Here is a 14,718-nt window from a genome sequence, read left to right on the forward strand (position 1 = left end):
GAAATATACAATCATGTACACATGATCATCTTCACATGAAAAAACATTTTAGGAAATGAGAAGTAATCTTAGGACTTCTGTCTCCTATTGGGAGGAGTCACATCTCTGACGCATCATGTATTTGATAGGGTAATGAAGAGACAGCCAAGTTACTTTTAGCCCAATACCCTTTATCCTTTCTCTTTTCACCTCCAAATCTTGCCTTCCCTCACACCCTGTAGCCATCTCTGACACTACCCCAACTCATAATTTTCAAAGAATTGTTACCAGCTGTGATCAGTTTCCTTGCCATCCCTGTCTCTTTAACTGATCCTAAGTCTCCATGTTGGCTAGATGAGTTTATTATTCCCATCTCCCTCCCTGTAGGCTTCTCTTAACCTCCCACTGTAAAAGTATTCAGAGTGTTTAAGAGCTTAGAAGTTAGACAGCCTACATTAGAATTCTGGTCCCTTTGCTTTCCAGCTCTTTTGAGTGGAGGCAAGGAACTGAATCTCTTCAGGGCTTTGTTTTCTTATTTGTAAAACGTGGTTAGGAAAAGAGTGCCTATTTCATAAGGTTAGGAGGTTAAAAAGGAGTAAATCTGAGTTGCTGTTATCTCCATCATTGTGATGTGGCAGTTGACGTGAGTCTTCAAGACAGTTGAGGAAAATATTTGTGAACTTTTTTTAAAAAACATCTTTAAAAATAACCTGAGGGCTTTCCTGGTGGCGCAGTGGTTGGGAGTGCGCCTGCCGATGCAGGGGACACAGGTTCGTGCCCTGGTCTGGGAGGATCCCACATGCCGTGGAGCGGCTAGGCCCGTGAGCCATGGCCGCTGAGCCTGCGCGTACAGAGCCTGTGCTCCGCAACGGGAGAGGTCAGAACAGTGAGAGGCCCGTGTACCGCAAAAAAAAAAAAATCTGAGCAAACCATTCTTGAACCTTGCAAACATAGTAGATCTCTTTTAATAAATCTGAAGAGTCAGGTTATGTAAAAATGAGACTTACTGAGAACTGTGCATTTAATTATTTATGTTTGTGTACCAGGTAATTGCTAATACATTTGTTAGCTAAGTTATGGAAAATGACTTACCTCTTAAGCATAGAGTACTCTGAATTTTTAAAATGAGCATTGGTGAATGTACAAATATTTTATTGCTTTTTATCCATATAAAATACATGATTATTTCTGTACATGAGTAAGTATATCATTGAGCTTCTGAAGTAAATTAAATGATAATAAGAGATGAGTAATAAAGTCAGGTGAGAGGAAAAGAATAGAGGAAGGGCTATAAACCCTGACAGGCCTGTTTGAGTTCCCTGAGATATATCTTGATTACCATGCTACTTATTTATTTCCTTGGAATTTAGCTAAAGTTAAGGTGGCTTGTTGAGGGAGCAGAGCCTGGTGCATGCCAGGGCTCCCTGTCATTAGCCTGCAGGCTAAGGAAAACAGGTTGTCCTCTAACAGCTCCTGGAGAGGACACCACACTGCATCATGGCAGTGGAATTACATGGACTGACCATTGAGAATAGGTGATAAAGGATCTGGCTCCTTCAGCCACCACAAAATTGTATATTGAAATGAAGGCATTAGTCACTACCTCGAAATGGGGATTTCAGTAAGAATAAAATTTAAAGCTTTTCTCAAGTGTGTGTTTATTCAATGTACATTATTTTTCAGTGGTCTTCTAGTTCTTGTCCTCTCTAAAGAAAGATTTTTTTTCTGAGCCTGAATCTCTAAAGTTTGCTGCCTTGCCTTTCCTCTCTTGGTGCCAATGGTTGATGTCAGGATTTTGCCTTCAGCTTATAAGACAGGTGTACTGGTGTCTTTGTAAGCCACAGACTTAATGTTTCCTATCTTTAACAGCAGGCACTAAAACTGTAGGAGATGGCATTCTTCTATAGGTCCTGCAAAAGAGGCTGAATTAATCACCTCTGCAGTGTAGACATCTGCTGCCTGCATTTTGCCTCTGTAGACTGGATTTGACAATTTAATTTTAACAAAAAAGAACACTGCTACATAAATATAAAATGCTTAAAGCATTATTTGGACAACAGTGTTACTAAAGCATGAAGATGTAAACTAAAGCTTTTCGCTTCTTGTTTGAATTTGTTTTCCAGCAGTTTAAGAAAAAAGAAAGCTTTAAGTTCCCCGTTAGAACCGAAAGCTGTGGATAATTCCACATACCAAACATAGTATAAGCCAGTTGTGAACATGTCTTAATATCTCAGTTTAAAATTTGCAGAATGATTTGGTGTTGCCCAGTGCTTAGAAGCGACTGTTTTTGTGACAAGAGACAGATATCTCAGTCAATATGTCCTAAATTTACTTCAGTCAGTACGCTGGAGAGGCGTCTGTCTGATGACTTAGGACCCTGAATACTTTTCAAAACTAAGATCCAAAATGTGCCACCATGTTTAAGATTCTCTCCAAATATAAACTAGTGTTTCCCAGCCACACTCCCCACCCCCACTGCCCCTGCCTTTTTCTCTGTGGCAAAGATTCTGATTCAGTAGGTCTGAAGTGGTGCCTAAGCATCTGTTTTTCACGGTGTGCCTCAGGAATTTTGATATTGGGAACCGCTGGGGTCAGAGTTTTTGTTATTGGGGTAAATCAAAACTAAATCTGAACCAAATCAAGTAGCAGGCAGGGAAAGCCAAAGACTTGGACAGTAGTCCTTCTTGTCTCTGAACTGTCCTTTGCTCTTCTCCTATGGCATTATGTAAGCAAGGTAGGAGGGTGAATCAAATCCACACACCCTAGCTGGGAGTGAGAGACAAACTGTTTCACTTTTTTCAACAGATAATTTCACTTTCCCTGAAGGCTTGAAACTTTGAAGAGTTAAGCTTCAGTAATAAAATGCTTACAAAGATTAATTATACACTTGTAAAAGTTATAGCATTTATAATTATAAATATAAATAAGGGTTAAAAAATATGATAGGTTTTAAAACACTTTAATGGATCATTTAATTTACATACACAGGTTCTGGTTCCTGCCCAACTGGGGGAATATCTAATAGCAAATGTATAAATACATGAATTATGATTCTCTTTGCATACCTTTCTCAAAGCTAAATGCTGAGAGGTTTGTCTTTGATTATAGACAGCTGTTAACAAGTAGAAATAAATTTTGCAAATCTACATTTTATACAAGGCTTGGGCAATACTTTTTAATGCATGTAATCAAGACATGTTAGGATTTAAGTGTTTAAACTTTGGCATTAAAGTTTAATAAATAGGACTCCCCTCGTGGCGCAGTGGTTGGGAATCTGCCTGCCAGTGCAGGGGACATGGGTTCGATCCCTGGTCCGGGAGGATCCCACATGCCACGGAGCAACTGGGCCCGTGCGCCACAGCTGCTGAGCCTGTGCGAGCCACAACTACTGAAGCCCGTGCGCCTGGAGCCTGTGCTCCGCAACGAGAGAGGCCACCGCAGTGGGAGGCCCACGTACCGCGGCGAGGAGTAGCTCCCGCTCACCTCAACTAGAGAAAGCCCGCGCACAGCAACGAAGACCCAACACAGCCAAACATAAATTAAAAAAAAAAAGTTTAATAAATGAATTTGCTCTTTTGGAGGGCGTTGTTGTTGTAGACATTAATTTCCTGGTCTGTAATGTAAAGTGTACATGTCTTTATTCCTAAAATGTTGAGTTGTGTTTAGAGTAAATTTATGTTTTATTTATCGACTGATTACTTAATTTTTTATTCCTACATTATAGAAGTTTAGGGTTGAGGAAGTGGAGGCCTGTCTTTGTGCAGTTGTGTGTCTGTGTCTGTGAGTCTGTGTCTGTCTTTCTCTAGAATCAAAGGGATGAGCTAGATTAGGGGTTACAGATGTAACCCCAGTAGTTAGTTAACTCTTCACAGCGTTGTGTGTCCTTAAATTTTCCTGTAAAAGAGAAACATGCTAACAGATCTCAGTATCCTTCCTTAAATTTATCTTTGATTTACGGTTGACAACTGCTGCCTTGATACCTTCAGGGTTAAACTTGAGCTCCAAGGTTCTGGGATATATTCTTCAGCAGGGGAGAGAAATGGGAGACCGGATTTGGCATCGTGTCTGTGGACAAGTCATAACCACTCTGAACCTGTTTCTCCTTCTGTAGAAAGGGGATCGTAGCTATACTCACCTCCAGGGATCATTGTGAGAAGAAAATGAGATAATGCATGTGAGGATACTTTAGCAGTGGTTCCTTTCTGTTAGGGTTCCTTTTCTTGGTAGGGGTGGAATGTATTTATGCCTTTCTCTCTCCCTCTTCCCCCCCCCCCCCCCCCTGCCTATCCCACCTCTCTAGGTGCCCCCCCCCCCCCGTTCCTCCCAGTACTTGATTGCCTGATAATGGCAAACACCAGCTAGGTGTTAGCAGGCAGTGGTGAACAGGGCAGATATAATCCTTGCTCTCTGGTAGCTTAAATAACTCCCTACTTGGAACAGCTTTCTCTGCCTTCTGGAAGATTCAGTCTCTCCTGCTCTTCCTAATAGGCTACTCGTTCCCGTTGCTATCCTTCCTCATTCTCTTGCCCAGCCTTTAAGTTTTGGCCTTCCTTAGGGTTCCATCTTAGACGTTCTCTTTACCCTGTATTGCGTCCCATAGTATATCCAGCTCCCTACTTGAAATCCTGTCCCCTCTTCTTGACCAGCTATCTCAGAGGTACTTGAAATTCACCATGTCTAAAACTGAACTCATGGACTTCCCTGGCGGTGCAGTGGTTAAGACTCCGCATTTCCACTGTAGGGGGTGTGGGCTCAATCCCTGGTCAGGGAACTAAGATCCCGCATTCTGCGCTATGCGGCCAAAAATTTTTTTTAAATAATAATAATAATAAAAATAAAATTGAGCTTATGATCTAAACACTGCCCCTCTCTCCCCCAAAACTGATCCTGCTCTGGTGGTCTGTGTGTCAGGGAGTTGTACAGTATTTCGTCCAGTTGTTTAATCCAGAAAACCATGTCTCTCTCAGCCCCCTGATCGCCCATATCTCATGTATCTACTTCTTCACCAAGTCCTTTTGCTTTTATATCCTAAATTTCTGTCAGGTTCTCCATTTCTGTTCTCACTGATGTTCTGTTCTCACTGAAGAGTGTTCCATTCTTCCACTTCGGATAACCTTGTCGTGAATTCCCATTCATTACTTTTAGAGAGAAAAACTAAGCTCCTCACTTGTCGGGGCTCTCTGGCCTGGCAAGAGTTGTCCCTTCTCTTCTCCGGAGTTGCCTTGTATTGCTCTTCTTCCTTATCATCTACTTTTGAGTTGCATGGACGTGGACTGTCTTTTGTTTCATCCACGTACCATGTTCCTTTATGCCCGAGACCTCTGCCTAAGCTCTTAGTCTCACATGCAGACCCAGTGCTTCCTTTTCCTGCCTTAATTTATCTTCTAATCTACTTAAGGCAGATCTCAGCTCAAATTCCATTTCCTCAAGGTATGCTTATTCTGCCAATTCAAGGCCGGGTCAGAGCTCTCTGATACGATCTCCTGGCACTTTGTCCTCTTCTATAAACAATTAGTTCATTTATTATTATATATTTGTATGTGTGATTATTACATTTGATATTTATTTCACATACTTAAAACAGTGTTTCTCATGTAGTGGATTGCAACCCATTAAACGTTATGAAATCAGTTTTAAAAATAATGACAGGCCTTTTAAAAAAAATGAAATAGTATAGAAAATATCAGACCTCTTCACTTACAATAAGGGTATTTTTTCATCATACCTTTGCTTCAGATTAATAAATAGGTGCGATCATATAAGTGTGCAGATACACAGGTGTATTGAGTATGATATAAATTATATTTCTTATTGTGGGTCTTAGTCAAAAAAGTTTGAAAGCCATTGAGCTAAATGGTAAATTCTGTGAGGAGAGGAATTCTCTTTTGTACCCCAGTCCATCCCCAAGTCTAGCAGAGGGCACTCACTCAGTAAATATGTCGGCTGAATGAATGAAAGCACACTTTTTCAGGGAGGTTCACAGACCCATTGTCTTCCTCCTAGGGATTAATGGACCCTGGTTCTAAGCACATGTTAGTGATTATTTCCTCGGCCAGTTGAGTCTGCATTAGATCATTAAAAGAAAAGAAGTGTAGAACCACACCTACACATGTATTTTTTTAAGGGTTGATAAGGCAGTGAAACACTATTGAGAAGAGATTTTAGATTTAGTTTTTGTATTACTTACGAATCTTAGGCCTTAAATACCATTTTATTTTATTCTATTAATAAATAATGAAACAATTTTCACCTGCCTAAATATCTGGGTCATTTTTGAGTTTCTAAGGTAGTCTACACACAGGGCTTGTTACATAGCTGTTCTCTTTTATGCGTACTTCAGCAATAAAATATTTACGCAGTTTTGGCAAGGTGATACTACAACCTGGTTTAGTACAACAGCTGCACTGCCTGTTCCCATGTGGCTTTATTTCCCTTTTTAATCTTTGGTTTTCTGCAACTAAAGACTTATGTCAGCATGTAGTTTATACAGCAGCAGATAATGGTGAAAGCTTCTTGAATTAACATAGTAAAGAGAAATACGCTGCTGAGTTTACTTTGTTTCATATTTTTCTGATGTCTCTGAAAAACATTTTACTAACGTGTCCTACACAGTAGAGCTTTTATAAAAATCACATATTTACAATGAGACATTTTTGCGAATTTGTTTTTTCTTTAGGGAACCTGTAAACTCATCTCCAAAGGTATAGTCTCTGATCTTAAAAAAGGGAAACACCTCAGCTCTAAAGTCATCGCCGTTTGGCTTAGCACAAATCAGCAAAGTTCTGGCAATAAAAGAATAATTTTTACATTTATTTTCGGTCATACATTTGTATGTATATTGAAATTGAGATTGGATTAAAAAGTGTTTAGGCAAAAAATACAGAATCTTAATTCTTTTCAAGTTTATTATCAGAGCCCTTTTAGCCTAGAGTTTTTCCTAGCATATGTGTTATTTTTTTCTTTCTATTTCTAGGTGCTCCTGATCCAACAGCAGGTGCTAGTATAGATGATGAAAACTGCTGGCACTTAGATGAAGAGCAGGTTCAAGAACAGGTTAAACTGTTCCTTTCCCAGGGCGGGTACCACGGATCAGGGAAGCAGCTTAATTTGCTCTTTGCAAAGGTATGACTTTTTATTTTTAAAGAAATATTCTAAATATATACATTTATAGAAAGTATATATGATCATGTTTACAATAGGATAAAGGCTTCTTTTTAAATTCTTATTTATTTTTTTAAGAACTAGGAATTCCCTGGCGTTCCAGTGGTTAGAACTTGGTGCTTTCACTGCCAGGGCCCTGGTTCAATCCTTGGTCGGGGAACTAAGATCCCGCAAGCCATGTGGCATGGCCGGGGCGGGGTGGGGGGAAGAATAGACTAAGTTATTATCAACCATCAGAGACTTCTGTGTCGTAATGCAAGCATTAATTTACTTAGGTGTCTTTAGACAAGATATGGGCCATTTTTGTCTTTCTCAGCTCTTATTAATAAAATGCTGGCAATTTATACAATTTTGAAAAACTGTTCAGTACTAAAAATAAAATAGCTTAATGTTATTTGAAATGCCATCTTTTCAAGTTTTTTCGTAGAGCATACCTTTGAATATAGTCCTTAAGATGTGCTTTATATAATTAGTTTAATGTCGATATCTTTAAATTAGTTTCAAGAGCATAAACTTTGGAGTCATACAAACCTGGGTTTAAATCTCAGTTTTAAATCTTATTGAGTGTATGTACCTTGGCAAGTTATTTAAGTCAGTTTCCTCATCTGTAAAATTAGCTAATAGTAGCATATCCATTCAAGTTGTTGTGATTATGGTGTTAGATGATAATGGTGTCTAACAGTCGTTGGGCCTTGGTAAATGTTAATTTTCATCACCAAAATTTGATAGCCTAAGAAACAAAGTTATCTTCATTATAAGTTCACTGTGAACAGAAGCTGTGTCTTGCTTTACACAGAACTCTTAGTACCATAAACACATGTCTAAATACTGGATAAAATGCTTTTTAAACAATATTAAAGCAATGTCTTTTCATTGGGGGTACAGCCATCTTTATAGATAACGTATTCAGATTGGTTTTAAGGGAACAGATAACTGTGTTCATTGATATTTCTGTTAAACAACTTCTCTAATATTCATAATAATTAAAAGCTTTTGTAGTTCAGAAGAATTAGAGTAAACTCTATTACTGCTTATAGCCAAAAATTAGTGTAGAAATTCTGATTAATGAAAACCCTTTAAATGAAGATATATCCCGGGACTTCCCTGGTGGTTCAGTGGTTAAAACTCCATGCTCCCAACGCAAGGGGCACGGGCTCAGTCCCTGGTCAGGGAACTAAGATCCAGCATGTGCATGGTGCAGCCTTAAAAAAAAAAAAAAAAAAAAAAAATTTATTCCATATACCATACTTAGATTGCCAATTTTTCAAGAATTAGATTACAGTAAAAATACATTTAACTCTAAAATTATTTCACATGATTTAATCATTCTTTGGTAATTTATAGGCACTTCAGACTCTTGTAATACTTCACAGTCAACAGTCTGAAAATTAATTACCATTAGGCTGTAATTAATGTATATGTATTTGAGTGTTGGTTAATAGTTCTGGTTTGTATGCTTAATAGTAAAGCATTTATTTTCATTGCTATTGCTAACTGAGTAGTAGGGTAGAAATTTCTTAGGAAAATAAATACTAAATTAAATCCATGATATATAGAGGTAATATTAAAGTTTTGGTATATTTAGACACATAGGAAGTATTTCATAGATTCTCGTATCAGCAGAGAGTACACTGTGGCCTAGTGGAAGCAATGTGAAAGAGGTATTAGACTGGCCTGCAGTTGCTATTTTTATCCTTATATATGATGTACACATTGTATATGCCATATGAAGTAAGGGCAACATCTAATTTTGGAAATGGCATAACTTCCAGAGTTAAGGCAGATCTGGGTTCTGATTCCAGTTGTTCCTCTTGTCCTTTGGACAAGTTACTTTACTTCTGAGGGATGGCTTTATAATTTGTAAAATGGGGATTGTAATCTGGCCTACTTTATATGGTTGTTGTGAAGATTAAAAGGTAAGTATGAATGTAAAACTCTTTAGCAAGATGTCTGATAAATGGCAACTCCATTTCTTTCTCCTTTTTAGTACTTTTTAAGATTACTCAAAAAACCCTCCTGGAAGCATACCCTTGTGATTCAGTAGAGAAGTACATTTGAGTTCTCTACAAGGCTCAAATTCTGAAGCCTGGTTTTGGGGGCAGGGTTCCATTACTTGTCAGGGTACAGGACTGAGGCAGAACCTACTGATCTAGAGGTTTAGGCTGCTTTATTGAAGATCTGCTGTTTCCTCCTTCATGTGGCTTTCACATAGAAAGAATTTTGAGTAAAAGGACTCCCCTCTCCTTATCTACTACTTATGACCTTGCTCCACTAATTTTCTGCACAGAGAACTGATGTTCAGCTGGGATTCCTATTCATTGAACACATAGCGGTATACACTTTAAGAATGGATGGATTCATTTAGGATTTCCTGTAGAGCAACTTAGCCTTGTGTTTCTTTTCTTGTTTTCTCGTTTATTTGGGAAATGTAACAGAAGAATAATGGACAGAGCTTGAGGTTCCAGCAGAGAAGCCAAGTTAACTTACTAGGTCAGTGGTTATGATTCTGCTTCAAGGATTGCTCATTTGGAGCAAGAGAGTTCTGAACCTACAGCCCTTTACATTTCCTCTTACCATTGCAGAAACAGTCCCATCTGAGTGAATAGAAGTATGCTGTTGCTCTTTACATGGAAATCCTCGGTGAGAAAGAATCTAGTGAAATTACTAATTTACCTCAAAAAATGAAGCACTTGTAGGACTTGTACTTGAATATACTAAAAACCACTGAAAGAGATTTAAATTGTACAGTTTAAATTGGTGAATTGTATGTACGTGAATTACGTCTCAATAAAGCCTTTTTTTAAAACAATGGAAGGACAGATGCTATTATTATAAACACTATCAGATCAATTTAGAAGATCTCTAAAGAGTTCTCAGTACAGTGCTTTAGACTCTACTACTCTGGTGGTAAGTGCAATCAGTTAGGGAGTCAGGAAGGTGCCCAATGATTTGTCTTGTTTATTTTGGTGTTATTTTTCTGTAGGCTGACAAAAACATTTTGGGGGAAAATTGGGAAGTTACACAAATTTATTTTCCTCGTGTGGATTCTAAAACATAATTTAAAAAAATTAATGGTCAGTTCTCTGATTAAATTGCCATTTAGGACAGAGGCTCGTTTCTTTTGTTGTTTTTTTCTTTTTTTTAAGGTTTTGGGTTTTTTTTTTGATGTGGAACTTTTTTCTTTTTTTTTAAGTCTTTATTGAATTTGTTACATTACTGCTTCTGTTTTATATTTTGATTTTTTGGCCACGAGGCATGTGGGACCTTAGCTCCCTGACCAGGGATTGAACCCTCACCCTCTGCACTGGAAGGTGGAACTCTTAACCACTGGGCCGCCACGGAAGTCCCTCAGAGGCTCGTTTTTAACAACTTTTGTTTGCTTAAGAAGGATGGTGTCAAGACTTGACCACCACCACCACCCCACCCTCCCTCCCCAAAGAAATAAAGTAGTCTGTCTCTGTATTGCTGTTCATTTTTTAACATTTTTCTGAAGGTCTGTTTTTTCCCCACTAGGTGCGGGAGATGTTGAAGATGAGGGACTCAAATGGGGCCCGAATGTTGACTTTGATAACAGAGCAGTTCATGGCCGACCCTCGTCTGTCACTTTGGAGGCAACAAGGCACTGCAATGACTGACAAATATAGGCAGCTCTGGGATGAGCTGGGTAAGTACAGATTTCCTGATGGATTGCCATTGGGTTGTGTGTGGACAAAGACCATGGTTGAATGTTTAAAGAGCATGGTCAGAGTACTGCAGAAGAGAGAGCTACTTTTATATGAACTTGTTGCCATTATACACTGGTTAGAAGAATAGGAAGAATGAGGCATTTGCAGGAACCAATCTTGGCAGTGTTTTTGGGGAATTGTCTGATGTTGAGGAAAGCAAGCACAGGATCTTCTTTTAAATATTTGAAAAAAGAAGCTATATTTCAAAACAGGTATTTGGTATAATAGAACTGATTACTTATTTCTAGACTGATACTGTAATCAATTCAGCTAAAATTTGGCTGTTTTCCCCATTGGCCCACATTAAAAGTATCAAAAGTAGCTTGAATATTCATTTTATTTTTTTTGTTATTATTGGTTTAGATGGACTGTTGATTGTCAGAATGGAAAAGACACGGCAAACTCTAATTTTTATTGCTTCCCAAATCTGTGGTGGTAAAGATATAAATATAGCAGGTGGTTGAAAAAATGTGAAATCTACTACTCATGTTTACTGGGAAGTTTGCGGGGGGATGACTCTTGTTATTCAGTGCTCATTGCTAGGGAAATTAATAATGTATTTGCTATCTTGTCTATTAAGAAATCTATATGTGACAAATGGAATTTTTGGCAAATATTTTGTCAATGCCTATATTAATTTTATGTTATGCATATATTTATTACAAGATCCTAGTTTCAGTGTAATTGAATAGTAGAAGTCTTCATACCTTCACCTTCTGTCTTCCTCTTGGCTAATGATGGACCACATCATGCTATTGATCCCATGTCTAGACCAAGAGAGGCTGATGTCTGTGAAGATACTACATGATAATAATGCTTGGAAGGGACCTTTGAGATGAACTGTTTACAGATAAGGAAACTGAAGTCTGAGGAGGTTAGAAGACTTCCACAAAATGACATAGTGTGACCTAGGGTTGTACAGGAGGTTGGTAGAGAATTGGACACCAAAATTTCCTTTTTCCCATTAATAGGATGTATGTTCAGGAACTGAGCTGTGGATGACAACTCTTGTTTGTTTTGTTGTTTGTTTTTTAACGTGTGTCTGCTATTTGCCAGCTGTTAGATATTTGTTGACCTTTTTCCCTAATATTTTTATTAAGTATCTTGTAATAACTTAATCTTAGTATTTCCCTTGGGTCACCTGAAGTAATGCTTAGTGGCCTTTCCCTCAATCAAAATTTAAATCAATCTGTAACTACAGTGGATCCTTTCAATGTATTGGAAGGAAATGTTTGGGGGCCCGGTGTGGTGGTTGGAGAACACAAGTGTAATGCATGGTTTAAACAAAAATTTTTATAGAATACTGAGTGATTTACAAGTAAAGACTCCACAGTCTTGTAACTCTGTAGTAACTGTTGAATTGACTAGTTGGTTTATGGCAGTAAAAAAGGATTAGCATTAAAAAAAAACAAACTATTATTGGATTAATATTAAATGAATAAAATTTAAAGAGCTTTGGTACTTAAAGAAGCTTAGAATTAACAAATAACTAATTAGAAAGAAAATACCAACTAAATTTTTTGGTTACCAAAAAAAAAATGTACAAGTGATATAGTTAAATAAAATTTTCAGGGTTTGCATTTAATCCATTAGTCATATTTCACTTCTGCAAGTTGGCTTTGAAAATTATGTACCTCAGCCCTCAATCAAAAGGATTAATTCTCATTAGGTGGAAGTTTCTACTGTCTAATGCTAGTTATACCCTCTGATGGACTACTTTTCTAATTATGGACCAGGCTTTAAACAAGTTCTTTGATTTCAGTCCAGGATGAAGAATACATATTCTTGCCCTGTATGTTCTTTTTCCACAAATCACCCTCCCTCCCCCGAACCCAATCATCACTAGACTGCTATAAATTCTCCTACATACTGTGATGGTGAGCAGAGGTCACTTGCCATTTTAATGAATTCTAAGTTCTCTGAAGAATATCATGTAGGAGTAACAATAGTTATCACATCTTAATATTCATTCACCAAAAAAGTTAACTAAAAGTTGTTTCTGGACTTCAAAAGGAAAGAATTTTGCTTCTTAAGAAAATGGGGGAATTTGACTTTGTGCCCCTGCACAGGGCTCACATTGCTTCAAGGCTCTGCTTTGGAATTAAATGCTGAGCACTGCCAGATGCCAGACATTGAGAAGAGGCTGAGTTTTGTCGGCAAATGGGATCTGCAAGTTAATTGGTGTTTTCTGCAGGCTTCTGGCTGTGAAATGAAATTGGAAGCCCTTTAGCCACATGGATAATACAGGACCTGAATACAAATGTCACATGTCACCATCAGGACCCACTGTGAGACAATAGTGTTCCCACTCCAACACTGCACCATTACAGATCATTTAAATATGGGGATTACATTTAAACTAAAAGCCCCATTTGCCTTTTACTGCAATTTAAATGTCCTCTTAGCAAAAGCTAAGTGACAAATTAAATGAAAAAAGTGCCCACATTTTTAAAGCTGTAATGCAAAACAACCTTTTATTGCTTCTCATGTGCCACGAATGAATCATTATACTTGTCAACCCTAAACCAAGCCATAATTGGAGCAGCTACTGTTATCAAAGTAGGGCCGCTCTGTGACAGCTTAATAAAGCTGAAACTGTTAAATTAAATCTCAGATGCTTAACTCCTTAGCACCGGTAGATTCGATAGGTCCATTTCTGGCAATGGCCAGTACCCCAGGAGAAAAAAATTCCTGGCATGAAAGCCTTAATCTGATGAAAGTGTACTAGTAAGAGTATCTTAGCCAAGTAACTGCTTCTTGGCAGAGAGATTTAGAGGCATCAGATTGTCAGCCAGATTACAAAATTGTATTTTTTCGTAAGATCAGATATCCCCCTCCCCAAGATTTACAACTTTTTGAGTATATGTGATTTATTAAAATTTAAGTACCGATGTTTTAAATTAGTTTTAAAAATAACATATATTCATTTAACTCTTTCTTTCTTTCAAATAAAGATACGCATACTTATTTGAGATAGCAAAAGGCCCAATTTCTTTGCCCCATCCTCTAGCTAACAAAGGAATGATTATGCTCAGTTCTTTTCTAAAATAAATGCCTATGATATTCATTTGGTCTGAGTTAATTTTTCTGATTTACTCCCTGATTTTCATAATGTAGTGTGAAATAGATACAGATGCATACTATTAGGATCCTATTTAGTGCATCTCATTTACAGATACATTTATCTTGCATGTGAATCAGTTTTTCATATATTAATTTTACTTTCTTTACATAATGTTCATTTTCCCAAACATATGGCAGTCTTCTGAAGATGAGTGTTGTTTTATCATGATCAGCTATCAAAACATGTATATATTAAAATCTTAAGACAGCCCATTGCAACAGTAGAGGCTGCATATTTGGTAGTGGCTACACATATCTGGTAGAGCTATAGAATACATACCTTTTCAGTTGTGTTCTTTACTCCATGCAGATTTTCTGGAATACGGATCACAGAAATAACCCTTGGATCTCAAGAGTTATTTCAAGCCCAGTGCAGATTGGTGAGCACACCTACTGTTAGCCCTAATGGCTGTCTCTTCAGCACACTTAATTACCGTGGGGGTCTTTAGGGATGAGGGGATATATTGTAACCTCTCATCTGTGTTGATGGTTCTCTTTCCTTAAATGTCTTCCAAGACTGTAATTTTATTTTGCTTCATAAAACTATAGGTTGTGGCTGCCAGTCTATTAAAACCTAATTAAAATGGATGTCATTAGAGGAAACAGTTAAATAAGATTTAATTACAGTTTTAGCACAGGGAAAAATTCTTAAATTTTCATTTTCATAATATGTATTGCATAATATGTCCCCCCCCCCCAAATTTTAAACACTTTCTCTCTGAGTCAGGTG

At 37.7% G+C, this 14,718-nt stretch overlaps 1 protein-coding gene across 1 annotated transcript in view; it reads left to right on the plus strand.

Annotated features, from left to right (window-relative positions):
• Positions 1–14,718, plus strand: part of ZSWIM6 (zinc finger SWIM-type containing 6) — a 76,795-nt gene that overhangs the window by 12,581 nt on the left and 49,496 nt on the right. The window contains exons 2-3 of the mRNA XM_007451166.1: positions 6,953–7,101; positions 10,654–10,804. Coding sequence (XP_007451228.1) covers positions 6,953–7,101; positions 10,654–10,804 — 300 coding nt within the window. The remainder of the gene's footprint in view (positions 1–6,952; positions 7,102–10,653; positions 10,805–14,718) is intronic.

Source organism: Lipotes vexillifer, unplaced genomic scaffold (genome assembly GCF_000442215.2).
Source record: "Lipotes vexillifer unplaced genomic scaffold, Lipotes_vexillifer_v1.1 scaffold1362, whole genome shotgun sequence".
NCBI lineage: Eukaryota > Metazoa > Chordata > Mammalia > Artiodactyla > Lipotidae > Lipotes > Lipotes vexillifer.